Source organism: Phascolarctos cinereus, unplaced genomic scaffold (genome assembly GCF_003287225.1).
Source record: "Phascolarctos cinereus isolate Bilbo 61053 unplaced genomic scaffold, phaCin_HiC Scaffold_726;HRSCAF=1367, whole genome shotgun sequence".
NCBI lineage: Eukaryota > Metazoa > Chordata > Mammalia > Diprotodontia > Phascolarctidae > Phascolarctos > Phascolarctos cinereus.
This window is the reverse complement of record NW_027556098.1, coordinates 234,956,517-234,974,676: the sequence shown is the minus strand read 5'-3', so window position 1 is coordinate 234,974,676 and position 18,160 is coordinate 234,956,517. Positions and strand designations below refer to the sequence as shown.

At 37.0% G+C, this 18,160-nt stretch overlaps 1 protein-coding gene across 6 annotated transcripts in view; it reads left to right on the top strand.

Moving 5' to 3' along the window:
- The window catches only part of GPD2 (glycerol-3-phosphate dehydrogenase 2), a 192,085-nt gene that overhangs the window by 37,056 nt on the left and 136,869 nt on the right, over positions 1-18,160 (top strand). For all 6 annotated transcript variants that reach the window (XM_021004864.2, XM_078147024.1, XM_021004862.2 and 3 more), the window contains one exon: positions 4,464-4,573. In XM_021004864.2, coding sequence (XP_020860523.1) covers positions 4,472-4,573 — 102 coding nt within the window. In that variant the 5' untranslated portion in view covers positions 4,464-4,471. The remainder of the gene's footprint in view (positions 1-4,463; positions 4,574-18,160) is intronic.

Sequence of the window (18,160 nt, the reverse complement as noted above, 5' to 3'; positions counted from 1 at the left end):
CATTCTTCTCTGTAATTCATTCCACACTGTTTATGAGCACATCCCCTCTGTCTAATATGAAAGAGCAGCCTTAAGCATACTAGCCCTATATATTTTCTATTTCTCTGATTTTCCTTTTTTTTCCTTCTCGATTCTGTCCTTTGCTAGATGAATAAATAGGTAATGATACTCCTATAGTTTAATGGATCTGTGTGTCCTCATCATTGTGATTATGCCCTTTAGCAATCCAGATCTTAACCAATACATACCTGCCCATTTTGTGACATATCTGTATCTTCCGTATAATCCACTTTTGTGATCCTGGGGACCTTTCTATAGATAGCTTGATATTGTGGATACTGCTGGAAAATTATTGCTCTGTCTCCTTGTGTGATAACATCAGTGAAAGGGCCTTGAGGTAAGAAGAGTAGAGCAAGATTTTCCTTGAAAAATTCAAAATTTTCAATGTGCATAATCTACAGGGTACCCTACTCTACTATGACTTTAACTGAAAGTATAATGTTTAGGATTAAGGAAGGGTGTGTAATCAGGAGAGGGGGGAGAACTTTGCTTAGCATTGAGTATCAATGCCTGCATGTAGCCTGCAATGTGTGGTTCATGCTTACTGTGGTTTTAAAAATCACTTCTGACAAAGTTTCTTTATTAACTTCCTGATGCTGGGGCACTAGGCTGCTGCTTTGCCAAGGTTTTCTTCACTTTCTTAGAGAAGCTCAATGGACAAGACTGACATCCAATTCAGGGTTGGATTTGAAAGCCAAAATATTTATTTCCTTTTTGGAGAAGGAGGAAGAAAGATGAAGGTCAGGGCTTGTGGAAGGAGAGCATGGTGGATTTTAAACATTTCAGAGAATTTCTGCCTGATTATCATTTGTATCATCTGTAATATTAGTTTTTAATTAAACGATGACCTATGTGAGAACTTTGAGTTACAAGAGGTAGTACTTTAAATAGGTTATTTCACAGAAATTAATTGGAAATTATAGTATATCTTTATAGTCAATCAATCAACAAACATTTGTCCAGCATCTGCTATGTTCCAGGCTCTGTGTTAAGTGCTAGGGATACTAAAAGAAGCAAAAGACAACCCCTGCCCTCAAGGAGCATGCAGTCTAATGTTATAACAAATAAAAGCCCTTCAAAACCTAGGGAAGTCAAAATTTGGTTCAGTATTTTAAATTTCCTGGATTAAGAGGTAGAGAGGAGGGGGGAGGAAAATCATTAACACAGCCTATGAGATATACCATTAGTAACTTTGATGTCAGACAAATCAGATTGGCAAAGGTAATGGACTCAGGGGTCTACATTATCCTGATAAGAATACAGGCCTGGAACATTTTCACGCACTTGACTATATAGGCCCTACTTATCAGATCAGATAAGTGAAATGTGTTGCTGCCTTTGTGATGTCACCAGTGATAACACTGACATGACAGAATGAATTCTTCTGAGTTAAAAATCAGTCAGCCATGAGGCAAATGTCCATGGGGCTACTAGGCTTATTTCTCTGAGGCAAGTACTTTAATTGATAATTTGGTTAGTTAAATAGAATAGACTAGTATCCTTTGTTAAGAGCAGGTGGTTGGGAAGGGTCCAGGAAACTCACAGTGCAGGTTTTCTCAAAGCAGGGTGTAATTCTGTAAATACTTAGTGAAGTGTGAGCTTCCCACAAGGCCTTCATGTCAGACTAGCTTTGGGTAATAGGTCTGTGTTCAGGGATTAATGTGGTACTTAGTAAACTCTGGCCATTCTTCCTGAATATAGGGGTGCGGAGAGAGTGAACCTTTGGTAAGAAAAGGGTTGGTGAAGAAGAATGCTCCCTGGAGGCATATATAGGAGATGTCCTATGATCTCTTCCTTCTTGGGAGCTTCTTCCAAAATACACAAAACACTCTATTTAAAAATGAACAGAGAGAAAGTAGTTACGCTTTTGTCTGAGGGAGTTTTCCACAATGAGTAAAGGGAAGAGGTAAAATGCAATTTTAAGGAAATGAAGCATTGTTATCCTTTTTAATATAAAATTCAAGAGATTCAAAAGTTATTTTACCTCGGCAGTGTTTTTTAAATAACCATACTGTGCTTATCTAATGTGTGTGGCAAATAAAATTTTAAAAATTATGTAATACTCAGTATGCAAAGGGGAAGACAGGTAAAACACCTGAGCACACTATAGATTTCCCAGAGTACTCCATGTATTAGGTGGGGATGGGGAAATGGGGAATATCTTATCACTGTTCAGGGCCGAAAGTGTGAAACTATGTATGTGACATACATCTCTCATTAGCTCAGTTGTGAGCTCACTGGAAGGTACAAAGCAGGTTTAGACTGAGTGGTGTAGTGGTAAGAGACTTGGGGAACTGAGTTTGAATGATGGCTTTGCTGCTACTTGGGGCAAGTAACTTCTCTGGGCCTCAGTTTTCTCATTTATAAAAGGAGGAGTTTGGAGTAGGTGATTCTCTGAGGTTCCTTCTTCTTCTAGACTGATGATCTTGTGATCTCTCCCCTGGGGGCTATCTAAAGTGGGCTCTGTAAGAAATGAGTGTACCAGCCACCATCATTATGGAATCTATTGTGGAGCTAGGAGTAACTAGTCTCAATATTTCTAAGATCTGTTAGTACATTTAGTCACTGAATGTATGATCTCTTGAGCAACAATAAGTACTTATTAAATGTTTACAATATGCAAGGCAGTGTTGAGGAGTGTAGGAGTGGGAGGGAGATAGAAAGGGCAGTTGGCAAAAATTTTGTCTTGAGATTTTTTCCCCTTTCATTTACGTATTGTATAATTTTAATAGGATTATGGATTTAGAACTAGAGATCATCTAGTTCAACCCCCTTATTTTAAAGATAAAGAAACTTAGGGCCAGAGAAGTAAAATGATTTGCCCAAGATGCCACAGGCAGCAATTAGAGTATAAATAGATGGATTATATATGTGTATATATGCATGCATGTACATATGCCTATATGTATACATATACATACTCTCATATACACACATACATATATAAATACATATATCTTACATATATTTAAATTGCTGGGAAATAAACTAAAACCTGTGTAAATACAGTTATCTAGAAGTAGAAACATTTTTAATTAGAAAAAGTGAAATTCATGAGCTTAAACTCAAAATATCCAAGCTAATTTTCAGACAGATATAGTCAGGAAGAAATACATTTCAATTAACTGGAAGATATTTCCTTGACATTATCATAATAGCCTTATTCCTCTTCTAAAACCAAGTAATCAATTGTGTGGGACAGAGACCACCTACCCAAATTAAAAACCAGAGTCTTGACAAAAGTTTGCAAAAAGGAGAAATGTCTTTATTGATTTTCTCAGAAAGGGTACCACCGGGCTGTCTAAGCTTCCCCAAGAGTGTGAGTACTCTTTGTTTAAGGCAAGATTATATAGACCCTCATGCAGCAACCCACCCTAACCCCCTTCCTGTCAGCTCATTGGCTGAGCCTCAGGTGTACAATCTATTCGTGTAAAAACTACCCCAGTAACAGAGAGAACAAAGAGGTATAGAAATTATGTTAGCATGTTCCCCTTTTCAGGGTGTCACAGTTTCAGCAGCCTTTTACCCAAGGTCATATAACTAGCTAGAGGATGAGATAGACAGGATTCTCTTACGGCTCAGGAATTTCTGCTAATACTATCTAAGAGTAGGGGAGGGAGAAGGCTAGGGGAGGGGGTCTTGTATTCTAAGGGGTCTTTACTTAGTGTTGATACACATGTACCACTCAAAAGCAACCATACCAGAACCGTTAACAAGAACTAATGACCCTTTGAGGAGGCTTCACTTCTGAGAGATCATCTCTCACACAATCAATGCTGGAATGGAAAGTCGTCTAGCTGACTATCATAACTACCATATTGTGATGTTTGTCAGTCTTTGGGAGGATCAAGGAATTATTTCCTTAGCTTCCACCCCTTTCCTTTCTTGTTTTGATCTTTGTTAGTCTCACTTTCGGGAATATAAGCATAGTGTGTGGGCCTTGACTGGGAAGTAAAAATTCTCAAGAGAGCCATTGAACTTTGCTGAGAAGTTTGCCAGAGAGGAAGAAGCTGTAAGATCTTTGTTTAGTTAAGTGACAACAGAAACTTGCTAAGTCTCTTCTTGGAATGGAGTAAGCTGTGGAACAAATTCTAAAGGATAAGACGACATTTTATCAAAACCACTATAATTTACCTCTTCACCATCTTTAAGAGTCCTGGAGCAGTTAAACTGGATAAATCTATATTTATTTTGTTTAAATTAAAAGTTAGCCTCTATGATGGTTGAAGCTATTTTGAATTACAATTTGCATCTGATTGTATCATTAGTCTCAGCTTTTTCATTTTATATATTTTTCCTCTGCTGTGAATTAGTTTTTGTATTTTTCACAGTTGCTTCTTACTTTTTGGATTTTCCTTGTAAAAATTAACTTTATTTTTTCTTGTTTCTTTATCTTTTAATAGATTAAGAAATGGCATTTCAACAAGCTATCAAAGGGACAGCTCTGGTTGGAGGAGGTGCACTTGCCACTGTGCTAGGCCTCTCTCAGTTTGCTCATTACAGAAGGAAGAAAGTAAGTAATTATACATTTGCTGATTAAAATACGAAACTTCAGACTGTTAAAGTACTGTATATAGGGAGTGTGCAAGCTAATGGGTTTATTTAGAAATTACTGTCAAGGACTTCTCAGTTTGATTTGGAAGCATTAATTTAGAGTACAGTATTAATGATGCTTCAGGTCTGTATGTGCTTTTTTTTTTTAGATGTGAAAGTCAACATCTGAAATAATTTTACTACTGAGGTTTTGTTTTGAGTTCTTTTGCTTTAAAAGACCTCCATTTAGAAGTGCCAGGGATTTTTCTATTAGGTATTGTCTAGCTCACACAAACATGCTTACCTTCCATGTACTTGCCCTTGTGAGAAGGGGGAAGGATGGGGGAAATAAAGAGTACTCTAAGGCCACATTTATAAGGTTGGCCCCTTTTCTTTCCTGGAATATTATATTCCATGCCCTGTGGTTCCTTAATGTAGAAGCTGCTAAATCTTGTGCTATCTTGATTGTATTTCCACAATACTTGAATTGTTTCTTTCTGGCTGCTTGCAAAATTTTCTCCTTGACTTGGCAACTATGGAATTTGGCTACAATATTCCTAGGAGTTCTCCTTTGGGGATCTCTTTGAGAAGGTGATCAGTGGATTCTTTCCATTTCTATTTTGCCCTTTGGTTCTAAAATATCAGGGCAGTTTTCCTTGATAATTTCTTGAAAGATGATGTCTAGGCTCTTTTTTGATCGTGGCTTTCAGATAGTCCAATAATTTTTAAATTCTTTCTCCTGGACCTATTTTCCAGGTCAGTTGTTTTTCCAATGAGATATTTCACATTGTTTTCTATTTTGTCATTCTTTTAGATTTGTTTTACAGTGTCTTGATTTCTCACTAGCTTCCAATTGCTCCATTCTAATTTTTAAGGAAGTATTTTCTTCAGTAAGCTTTTGGACTTCCTTTTCCATTTGGCCAGTTTTGCTTTTTAGAGCATTCTTCTCCTCATTGGCTTTTTGGACCTCTTTTGCCGTTTGGGTTAGGCTATTTTTTAAGGTGTTATTTTCTTCAGTATTTTTTGGGTCTCCTTTAGCAAGCTGTTGACTTGTTTTTCATGATTTTCTTGCATCACTCATTTCTCTCCCCAGTTTTTCCTCTACTTCCCTTACTTGCTTCTCAAAATCCTTTTTGATCTCTTCCATGGCCTGGGACCAATTTATATTTTTTTTGGAGGCTTTGGATATAGTAGCTTTGACTTTGTTGTCTTCTTCTGGTTTTATGTTTTGATTTTCTTTGTCATCAAAGTAAGATTCTATGGTCTGACTCTTTTGCTGCTTGCTCATGATCCCAGCCAATTACTTGAGTTATAAACTCTTTGTTAAGGTAGGATCTGCTTCTAGTGTGGAGAATGTACTGTCTCAAGCTTTGGGGGTTTTGTGCAGCTGTTTTCAGAGATACTTCTAGGGACCTGTAAATTTTCAGTTCTTCCAAGGTGCTGTGATCAAGGGTGAGGTATTTACTCCTTTCCTGCCCTGTGCTCTGGTCTATGAGTGACCACAAGCACTCTTTTCTGCCTTGGAACTGTGAGGAGGATTCCTTCTACACTGCCACTACAAGCTCTGCCATTCCAGCACTGCTCCGAGCCCCTAGGGCCATCACCTAGAACTGTGACCCAGATCCAAGCACAGGCAAAGCAAGAGATTCCTGCCTCAGCACTGGCAAAGAGATCCCTGCAATCCCCCTCTGATCAGCCACGCAATTCCTCCTTAGTCTGTGCACTGGAAGCTCAGGAAACAGCTGCCGCCCTGGGGCTCTGCATGAGGACTGGGGCTGGGACTGCACTTCTCTCTCTCAAGGCAGACATAGACTTTTCCCACTGACCTTCTAAGTTGTCTTTGGTGTTTGTGGGTTGAGAAGTCTGGAAACTGCCACAGCTGCCCATGATTCAGTCCTCTAAGGGCTGCTCTAGGTTCACTGAGCCCTGTTTTTCCTGTACGCCCCCGTCAAACTGCACTCCTCTCCCCACTCAGCACAATATACCTTTCCAATCAACCATCCAGGCTGTCTTGGGCTGTAAATTTGTTTCACTGTCTTTTTTTGGGTTCTGACACTTTAGAATTTGTTTAGAGCCATTTTTTACAGATATTTGGAGGGGTTTGGAGGAGACCTCAAGCAAGTCACTGCTTTTACCCTGCCATCTTGGCTCTGTCCTCCCCCTTTTCTTTCAAAGATTCAGTTACTTATATTTTTTTCTTAATTTTTTTGTATAGAAATAAAGGCTGCTTCCGGGGGTAGGAAAACTGTAAAGTTTTTCCTGTGCTGCTTTTGTTTTTAAAATAGTTGCTGTTGTTTTTTGCTATGAACCCGTTCTTTTGGGTAATCCATGGAGATACCACATAGTCTCGTAATGAAAAACTATGAGGAGATGTACCTGTTGTAATCTCAAGTCATGGGGTAGATAGATAATTAGGCCTGTTTGCTTCACTGCATTGCCTTCATTCCATGAGATCTTGGTGCTAGGCTCTTCTCCCTGTTCTTATGTCAGTTGAATGCCTGGTCTCAAAATTTTGAAGGCCAGTGCTACATTTTCCCACTGTAAAAGGTAACTGGAACATAACTTGGAGGCTGAGACCAAAATAAATCCCACTGGCTACTTGTGCACTATCTTTTTGGAGTGTTAACTAGGTTATAGATGAACTGTCTTTTTTGCCCTCTGCCTTGAGTTGGCACGTAGGAACCCTATATCTTTATGCAACTGTGTGTATTTTTGTTTCTTCATGGTACTGTGTAATGCAATCACACATGCTGCTTATAATCCTCAGTCCTGAAGAGCAGTAATTATGATAATAATAGCTGATATTTATATAGGTGGTTAAGGTTTGCAAAGTACTTTACATACATTATCTCATTTTATCCTCATGAAAAATCTGAGAGATAAGTATGTTATAGGCATTGCTCTCAAACTCACTATACACTTGAGGAAACTGAAGTCAGTGAACATCAGTGACTTTTTTTTTTCTTGTGGTCATAGAACTAGTAAGTGCCAAAGGCAGGATTTGGACTCAGCTCTCTCCTGACTCCTAAATCCTATGGTTTTTCTACTTCCCCATACTTCCTCTCTGTAATCATAATTGTTATTTGTAGTATACTTTAAGGTTTGCAAAGTGATTTTTCAAAATTTATTTTTCATTTACAGTTATTCAGCAAACACATTCAGGATTAAAACAATCCTATGGGACAGTTACAACTAGCATTATCTTTGTTTTACAGCTGAGGAAACTGAATGTCAGTGATATTAAGTGACTTGAAACCAGGTCTGCTTGACCATGTTTCGTGTTCTTTTCCCTCTACAGCAGGGTTCTTTTTTTATTGACTATATTTCAGTAGAATTGATTTCCTTTGCAATCCTATAAGCTTTATTTTATGCATTTAAAAATATGATTCTGAGAAGGGGTTTCATAGGTGTTACCAAATTGCCAAAGAGGTCCATGAGAAAGAAGAGGTTCAGAACTATGCCCTGTTATACTGTGCTGGCCCATGAGAGCATGCTGTTAAGCCACAAACACCTGCTTGTTTAAAATCCCTTAACTGGTTGGTTGTATATCACTGAATATCTGACATTGGATCCTTTACAGGTTGGTCCTTTATGTGATTCCAAAATGTGTATGGTGCTTAGGGCTTTATGGTGCTTTGAATTCTGAAATTTATAAGCAGATCCCCAAATGAGTTTTCCCAGAGCAGGCTTACTGCAGGCATTTCATTAAAATGTGATAGCCTTGCCAACCCTGACCTTGATTGATACATTGTTTCTTTTTAAATGTCACCTTACTTCCTCAAAAGTAAGATTGAAATGATGCTGTTCCTTCTCTAGATATTTAAAAAATGGAGCCCTTTTAGGGGCATGGGGACTATGGGGTAAGTTTATTCCTGCTATCCTTGCTAGTGATGGCTGAAATGATACTTGAAAATGCTAAGTGTCAAACGTCATGGTATCTAGTGTCATGAACTAGTACTAAATCTGAACACAGCATACATATCCTAGCCCCTCCAAGTGTACTCTTTCTTCTTCTAAGCTTGCAGTTTAACTTCTTGCCAAGCAAATAAATACTATTTCATATCTTGCTTTGTTGGATTTTCAATCATGAAGTCTTTAATAGGTTTTGTGTAGAAGAGTAGAATAAATTAAAAGCACCTTTCTAAATAAAAATTTTAAAACTCAATGAGCCCTCCCCCCAAAATAAAGACAAAACCCATGATTTTTAAAATTTTTTTGGGGGGGTGTGGTGCTTTATTTACCAAGGAGTTTTAAGTTCCAAAGGTAAACAAGCAGTACATCCTAGTAATAAAACAGACCAGATATAGCAGCAGATGTAGATAATTAATATCTATGAGGTGATAGGTTCATTTGGAGAAAAGCATAGCCAAAAAGTCATATAACTGTCACATAAAAGGACATTTCTTTGTGATGATTTCTGTCCCTTTCAGCTATTCCCATAAATGCACAATTTGGATACAGGCTGGAACCTAGCCAAAGGGCTTGACACAGAAGAACACAAGCCATTTTTGCCATTGATACAAACTGGCCATAGGCATTCCTTAGCCCACCTGTCCTTTCTCAGCATGTAGCTGCCAATCAGACATGGACTGGGGCAAAGACCTTTCTGACTTCAAGATCCAGGAAAACATTTTCCCCACGTGCATGGTAATTGGCTACAAATTGTAAAAGCTGAAGCTATTTTCTCAGGCATGTTTTTCATCATACCACATGTTGATACTAGAAGTTGTATTAATTGTACAATCATTCAAATATGTTCAACAAAAACAGCTTGATTCCCCCCACCCCCCATTTCCTGAACTGACTCTTGCCAAAGAGTTGTTCACTAGTTTAAGAAAAAAGTTAGTCATCCTAAACTTGACTTTGTTTGAATGTTCTGGTCTTTGAGCTTTCTTCCTGGCGTGTCTCACTGGGATTCTGGCCATTTTGTCTCTTTCTGCCCTGATATAGGACTGATTGTTTTCAATGCGCTATTTGTTTATCTCAGACTAATGTTTCAATGAATTGAATGAGAAACATTTATTAAACATAATGATGATAATGTGTTCAAGTCATTATGCTAGGTGCTGGGCATACTGCTGAATTGGGGTAATGTATGACATTTAAAAAGATAAGCATATTACAGGGTAGAGAATGATGGGGGAAAAAGAGAGATCCAAAAAAAGGAACCAAAAAAATGAGGAGGAAAGACTATCTTTTTTTTTCTGGGGAGAGAGGAGAGTGGGGAGTCAGGGAATGTGATGACGGAGCAGTAAGTTAGAGGAAGAGAAGGATTTCAATGAGGAGGGATAAGGAAGAACATCCCAACTATAGGAACGGCATATATGAATGTGCAGAGGCAGGAGATAGAAATTAAATTAGGGTAGCTATTGATTTTCTAGTTTGTCAGGAAAATGGAACACATAAAGGACAGTAATACAAAATAAGGTCAGAAAGGTAAGTCGGAACCAGATTGCTAAAGGCCTTAAATGCCAGGTAAAGGAGTTCTTTTATCCTAGAGGATTTTAGGAGTTTTTTATCCCAAGAGACAATAGGAAGCCATTGAAAGCTTTTCCTCAGGAGCAGTGTCATTGTCAGACATAAGTCTAGGAAGTTTATTTTGGCATCTGTATGAAAGGTGGATTGGAGAAGGGAGATATTAGAGGCAGGGAAATCAGTTAGGAGACTATTACAGTGGTGCCAGCTAGAAGTAATGATAGTCTAAATTATGGTCATGTCAATGTGAATGATGATAAGAGGACTAGTGTTAGAGATAGTGTAGAAGCAAAATTGATAGGATTTAGCATGGAATTGGGATTAAAAGGAAGGGAACAATCAATCAAGGATGACTTTATTCTTACAATTCTGGGTGACTGGGAGGATGGTGGTGCCTTCAACAGAAGTGAAGAAGTTAATGGTAGTGACTTTGGAGGGTGGTGGTGAAAATATGAGTTGAGCTTTGGATATGTTAGTTTTTAAGGTGTCTATGGAAACTAAAACTTAAGGTGGTGTATTGGATGTTATGGGATTAGAATTTAGGTAATAGATTAAGGTGAGCTACATAGATTTGGGAGTCATTTAAGTAGGAGTAACAAATAAACCTATGGGAACATAATAGATCACTGAGAAAGAGAGCATAATGTGGTGGAGGGTCATTTGCTAAGGGAAAGGGGGATTGAGTGGAGTTGGGGGCATGAGAGTAAGTTTGGAAAAGCCATGGTGTTTGAAGTTCATTTTGAGATTAATAAAAGTATCACCATCTAGCAATGAGTGTCCATTGAGGTTAGATAAGATGAATTCCTGGGGGTCCCAGACTTCTAGAATAGCAGAAATGCATGGTAGTGGTCACCAACTGTGGAGGTCACCAGGGTGTGACTATTGAAATGGCAAAAGGGAGTGATGGATTAAAGGGTAGAGTACAGTTAAAAATGTTTAACTATCATATGGTCAAGAATGAACAGAAGGAAATGAGACCAGAGAGGGTTAGTAGATTGAGAAAACAAGGTATTGAGAGACCAGATGGTATGATGAGGATGAAGGAATAGGTTTAGTGGAGTTGAGTGAAGTTCTAAAATCAGTGGAAGGACAGAGATGGTGGTCAGTGAGGGAAATTTCAGAGTTCAAGATCTTAGTAGTGGAGCAGGTTTAAATAATAAGATCTAAAATGTGATCACCTTTGTAAGTGATCTAAATAGGACGAAGACAAAGGTCATGGGAGTTGCAATTGGATGGGAAGGCCAGTATGTTCAAAAGTTTTGAAGGTAGTGTTCCAAAAGTTTACATTGGTCAACTGTTAAGTGGAACTAATTTCCTCTTACAATATTGTAAAATGATGCCTATACTTCTAGATTAATACACAATATTTAATTTATCATTATGATCTTGGGCAAGTCCTTAACGTCTCTGGGCCTTAGTTCTCTTATCTGTAAAATGAGAAGATTAGACTAGATGTCTTCTGAGGCCCCTTCCAGCTCTAGATCTATGGTCCTACAATGTAGCCAAACCATTTGACATATGATGTTAGAAATGGAAGAAATGATATTGTGCTAATGCTAGTAATTAAAATAGAAAAAAATATATTATTTTATTTATTTTGAATGCTGGGGCTTGAGGAGAAGCAGGTGTAATTATAGAGGGATTAGAGTTTTGTAAAGAGTCTTAAGAAGTCTTCTGGACTGTCAAGGGCTTTAGAATTTGATAGCCTTGCTTCTTAGATCTAATTTCCCTTCAATACTTTGGCTTTTCTTTGATTCAGATTTATCTCTAGCACTACTTTTACATCTATCAGCAATGAGTAGGGCTGTTTGGGAGGCTCTCAAATGGAATTAAGAATGGGAGATGGATTTCTCTGAGTTAACTAGGTAAGGATTAGAAGAGAAGGGAAGAAGAAATAGAGTTAAAGGAAATATGCATAATTCTTGAGAAAGGTATTGACTAAGGTGGCCTTGGCTAAACTGTGAGTGGTGAAAGACTAAGGAAAGTGGAGTAGTATTTATGTAGAAAAAAATCTAGGATAGAGTAGAGGTAGAAAAGAGATGAACCCTCTGGCATTATGTAGTACTGTTGACCTTGGGTACTTTGACTTCTGTCCATAGATAGCAACCTTAGAGTGGATAGGTAAGTATGTAGTCTGCCACTTTGAGGGAAATTTGCAAATGAGGATTTTAAAAAAATTGTTACTTGTGAGAATAACCCCCAAAATCTGAAATAAATTCATTAGGTCATTTGGGAGGGAGGGAGGGAGGGAAAGAGAGAGAGAGGGAGAGAGAGAGAGAGAGAGAGAGAGAGAGAGAGAGAGAGAGAGAGAGAGAGAGAGAGAGAGAGAGAGAGAGAGAGAGAACAAGAACCAGAAAGAAGGTTGGTTTCCTCCTCAAATCTTTGTGAGGTTAAATTATGCAGAGTTCAGGCAAGGGTGTAAGAACATTGGCCTGATTGGCCTCACATAGGCAATACATAGTCTCCCAGAGAAGGGCAGTTTGAAATGTATATTATCAGGTAAGTCTATTTTGTGAACTCAAAACACAAGCTTTGGTTGAACCCCAAACAAGGCAAGACCTAAGGGGACTCAAAACAAACACTGGGTGGGATCTAAGTATTCTTTACAAACATTTGGTTTCCCTGGAATGACTCTCAGCTCTACAGTCGGCTTTTGGAGTTAGACAATTTTTAGCCTCATAAAGCTAGGTTCAAACAATATTAATCAATGATAAATCATAATCCACAATCCCCTCTTTAGGCCTAAAGCCAACATTTTCATACTAGTGAAAGCATAATTAGAGGAGCAAAAAACTGGCTTATGATTTCAAAGGGAATTCCTTAAAGTAATGACTCAATGGCATCTTCCTTACTGTCTATTTAATTTGGAGCTTGATAGAATTACATTAAGGGTGGGGTAGGGACAAGATTGTTGATAATTTTTCCCCAATGTCACAAAATCAGAGGTATAAATTTGAGTAAATCTCAAGAGCTGTAAGTTAAAGGACTTACACTTACAACAGGAAAGAAGTGTACTGCTGCCATGAGTATCACAAATATTATAATCCTATATTTCCTTCAGTGTCATAAAAGTTGAATAAACTTAATTATGCAATGTCATAATCTTATACATACTTAAAGAGACATTACAGATTAAACTACTTAGAGGGCTCACTATGGACTAATTTGAGAGGGAAGATTTACATATTGTCAGTTAGCTAAGGTAGCTGACAAATAACAAAATCACTTTAGGAAGCTTAAACTTCCCTTTGTGAAACAGTTAACATTTCATATGTCCAAGTTTTGGTGAGGTGAAGTTAATAAAAACAAGAAGACCGACTTTCAGTTGACCAAAAGTTGCAGGAAGAAAGGCCCTAATCCCTAAATAATAAATAAAGGAATTATGGCCTACCTTTTTTCCAGACAAACATGAACACTGTAAAACATCAAAGCCAAAGTAATACAATAATGGTCATCGATATTAAATAACATCAAGTTTCCTTAATATGCATTTAATCAGGACATTTCATCTTGAGTCCCAGCTATCTCATGTAATTATCTGGTCCCTGGAAAATTCTAACCTTAGAAATTTTGGAATAGGCCTAGTTCTCAGAGCAGCTCTGGAGTGGATTCCTCCTAGTGGATTTGCTTCTCTGGTTCCAAGTGATGCACAGAGATTCCCTAGGCAATACTGCTAAAATCTACCAGTAAAAAGACTAAATACAATTCAGTACAACCTCCTAAATATGGCTTTCCAGTAACTAATTCACGTGGTGAACAACCAGCTCACCTATTAACATCATAGCTATAAGAAGAACATCAAATTATAAACTCATAATTCACCTGAAAATTTAGATGATTTCATACTAGTTGCTTTGTTTATCTTTACCTGAATCCTGTACCTGTTATAGACAATGCTATCAACAGGATAAAGGAAGACCCTTAAAAAGGTTACATGAGAGGATGACTTCTAAAATGAGCCCTTCTGTCCCTTAATATAATCAGAGAGAGAAGTCAAACTAGGGGAAAAAACCATGATTTAAAAATTTCCTTACAATCATTCATGCAATCTACATGCAAAATACTTTATCCAATTTTGAGAACTTATTGCTAAAATATATGCAAAGCCTATATTTCCCATTAGAAACATTTGGAAGAAAATGTTATATATGTATATACACACATATATCTCCGAGTTCTTAGAGGAAATAGTCTAATAATGTTGCTTTCTCAAAATTAAGTTTTCTACAGTATCAGAATTTAAAACTTTTATATCTTTATGTCCTATCCCCCTCTTTTTTAGAATATGTATTTTCTTCATAGCATCCTAAACAAATGAGATACTTTTTTTTGAGGCAATTGGGGTTAATTGACTTGCCCAGTGTCACATAGCTAGTAAGTATCTGAGGCTGAATTTGAACTCAGGTTTTTCTGGCTCCAGAGCCATTGCTCTATCTACTGTGCCACCTAGATGTCCCTGAATGAAATAAGGACCTAATCTTATGCATGAATATGTGACTATTAGCAAGGGGATGGTAAACTTAAAAACTCATTTACCTAGTTGCTTAGGATAGGATGTTGACTGCGAATTCAGATTAAAAACAAAAAGATCTTTCATAATTGCATCCTATTCTGCTAACTCAGAGATGTTTTAGTATTAATGTATTGATTAATCTATTTAGTATTGCAATGACAAAAACTTCTACAATTCACCTGCCCAGAGTATAGAAACTTGCTATGAAAGGAAAAAGGAGGGAAATGGTTATAATATCAAGACTGTCCCTTTAAGGGCACAGACTGACCTGACATAAGCATAGCAGGGGAAAAAAAAACTCCCTTAGCTCTGATTCCAGGTAAAAGTTATAGTTAACATCTGATTATACAGCAAAGTTCCACTTTATTCATAGGGTATCATAGCCAGGCTCAGAATTAAACAGGTGGGAAAATTTCATGTTCAAAAAGGGAATAGCACAATGGGGAAACTGACTCAAGAGGTTCTTCCTTTACTTATAAGTCATCTCCTCAACTTTCCCAGACATAGACATCCACTTTCAAGATTGCATTCACTTTAAGTAGCACATAGCTTTCCCCCTTGAATGATGTTCTTTTAGTTTAATGACAATTCAAACAATCATACCTGAAATAAAAACTTAGAACAATATCAAATTAAGTACCAGAAGATTTTACCTGAAATAGCAAAATTTCACGTATAACAACATTTCATTAATCACACCTTACAGCTAGGTTATTACTACTTTTTCTCATGTTGCAATAATCGTTAACAATAAGCACATATAAACAGATAGAAAGACTTATCTTATTTATCCTTTCTAGTTTAAATTCATCCTGGAGCAGAAATCAATCATTTAGAAATTAAAAGCAATCACATTCTGGAGTGTCATACATACAGTGAATATATATGATAGTTGATTCAAAAGCCCCAGAAAAACACTGGTTCCCATAAGCCCCCAGACTAATAGATATTCCTATTGCCTATTAACCCCTAAAGCAAAATAAAATCTCTAAAACTAAGAATTTTGTTGCTAAATTGACTCAAAGATATAATGTCAATGTATGTTATTAATTAATAGGTATAATTTCATAATTTTGTTAAGTGATGAACAATCTATTAGATAAAACTCGCTCTTTAAGCAAAATTGTAAGTTCTTTAGAACTTCACAATCTGTTGTTAGCAACTTCTTTCTCAGAGTTAATGACATCTTATGACCCTGCCCCACCTCCATCCTCCAAAAAGTCCCAAGGAACCTCACAGATATGGACAACTTAAGAGGTCGGTAGTATTTTTCCATTTTGAACAGTGTTATTAGTTTCCATTTTAAAGCAAAATGTACCCAATTAAATACTTAATAATTTAAAACTTTGCGACCACATTCTTTACCTTTTCAATTCATAATCTAATGGCATCCAGATTAAAAGAGAAGTTACTTTTCTAATGATATGATTGCAACACTTTCTGGTTATAATTTCTCAAATTAATAGCATTTTTTATGCAATGGTTTTCCCAACTTCACAATGCAAGAAAAATTAGAAGCCTAACAATAACATGAACAATGTTACAATTTAAAAAACATAACAAAAACTTTTTGCCAGTCAAAATAACATCAATTCAGTCGAATTCATATCCATATCCTCTTATATAAAAAATCGCCAATTGTCAGTTTGGCATTCTATTCCAGTCACATTCAAAAACCAGTATAGAGTAACCACACTTAATAAAAATAATAATAGAAAACATTTACATATGTATAACTTGTGCTGGGCATTCTACTAAGCACTTTAAAATTATTATCTCATTTGATTCTCACAGTAACTCTGGAGTTATTTTACAGACAAAGAAACAGCTAAGGAAACTGAGGGAAACAGGTGAAGTGACTTGCTCAGGTCCATACAGCTAGTAAGTTTCTGAGGCTTAATACCAGATATCAAACGTATTTTGCATTAAATTCTTACTTACCACAATTGTCTCAATAGGAAAACACATTTCAGACCACATTATAATTTAATTTCAGGACAAATTTCAACCAAATCAAATCTGAATTTACAATCACAAATGATAATATTGAAAATTTCAGTTTTTCCAAGGGCTACTAGCTGCTAGCACCTCGAAGTATAAAGCCCACTACTTTCAGTTAGCTCACTTTCAAAGATTCACTCCCACATTCCCATCCGTCTCTTTTTGGAGCCCATGAGATTCTAAGGATTGGGACATGCTCTTCTAATAGTCTTTCAAGGAAAGAATTTTGGTGTGCTATACTCAAATAATTCCATGCTACAAATTTATTTCTATATTTTCCTTGTGGTAAACACTATAACTTGATTGAATATTGTCTGAAATTGGCAACAGGCACCTCTCCAAAATGTTTCACTTATCCTTCTTATCTCAATGAAAAAAAAAAAACAAAAACCAAACCTTCTCTAACCTTTCTCCAAAACTCCAAACCCTTGCTTCACATTAATTACCCTCCTTCATGCTGTCAGTACAAAGGAATTTCAACTTTCTTTCAGATTCCTCCTGTTCTCTTATTTCTACTTGCTTGAACCTTTTTTCTTGTGTTTTTGTTTCTTCCAGTAGATTTTGATTAAAGCCTGAAAACTTCAAAACTAATCTTTCTTTTTACACTCTGGTTCCACACTTCATTTTACCTTTGCTACTTTTTAAAAGTCCATCTTGTTTCCCACATCCCACATTCTACTGAATCTCTTCTGTATAGATTTCTTTCTATGATGCCAATTAACTACCAATTAACTGCTAAACTTTTATTTCTTGAGTTGAATAGTCAATTTCTTTTTTTATTAATTAATTTAGTTTTAGTTTTCAACATTCACTTCCACAAGATTTTGAGTTCCAAATTTTCTCCCCATTTCTCCCCTCCCCCATCCCAAGACAGCATGCATTTTGAATACCCTTCCCCAATGTGTCCTCCCTTCTATCACCCCCCCCCCCCACTTCTCATCCCTTTCCCTTTCTATTTTCCTGTAGGGCTAGATAGATTTCTATACCCCTTTGCCTATATATCTTATTTCCCAGTTGCATGTAAAAGCAATTTTTAACATTCAGTTTTAAAACTTTGAATTCCAAATTCTCTCCCTTCCTCCCTCCCCACCCACCCTCATTGAGAAGGCAAGCAATTCCATAGAGATTATACATGTGTAGTCTTGCAAAACACTTCCACAATAGTCATGTTGTGAAAGACTATATTTCCCTCTGTCCTATCCCCCCACCCCTATTTGCATAGTCAATTTCAATTTAAGTATCTTAGCTAATTTTCCTAAACAATTAAATCTTGTTGAATTATTTCAAACTAACTTCAGTTCTGTTTACTTAGCTTCCATGGTCTTGGAGACCTTTTGGGTTTAACTCAGGGCTACTACCAGGGAATCCCACTTCTGGCACCATATTGTTCTTTGTGAGCACAAACTTCAAAGTCTGAAATAGTTTTAGAATTAATTTTATTAAATCATTTGAGAGAGAGAGAGAGAGAGAGAGAGAGAGAGAGAGAGAGAGAGAGAGAGAGAGAGAGAGAGAGCACGTGAGAGTGAGCTCGAGGGAGTGGGATCTGGAAAGAAGGGATAGCTCCCTCCCCAAATCTTT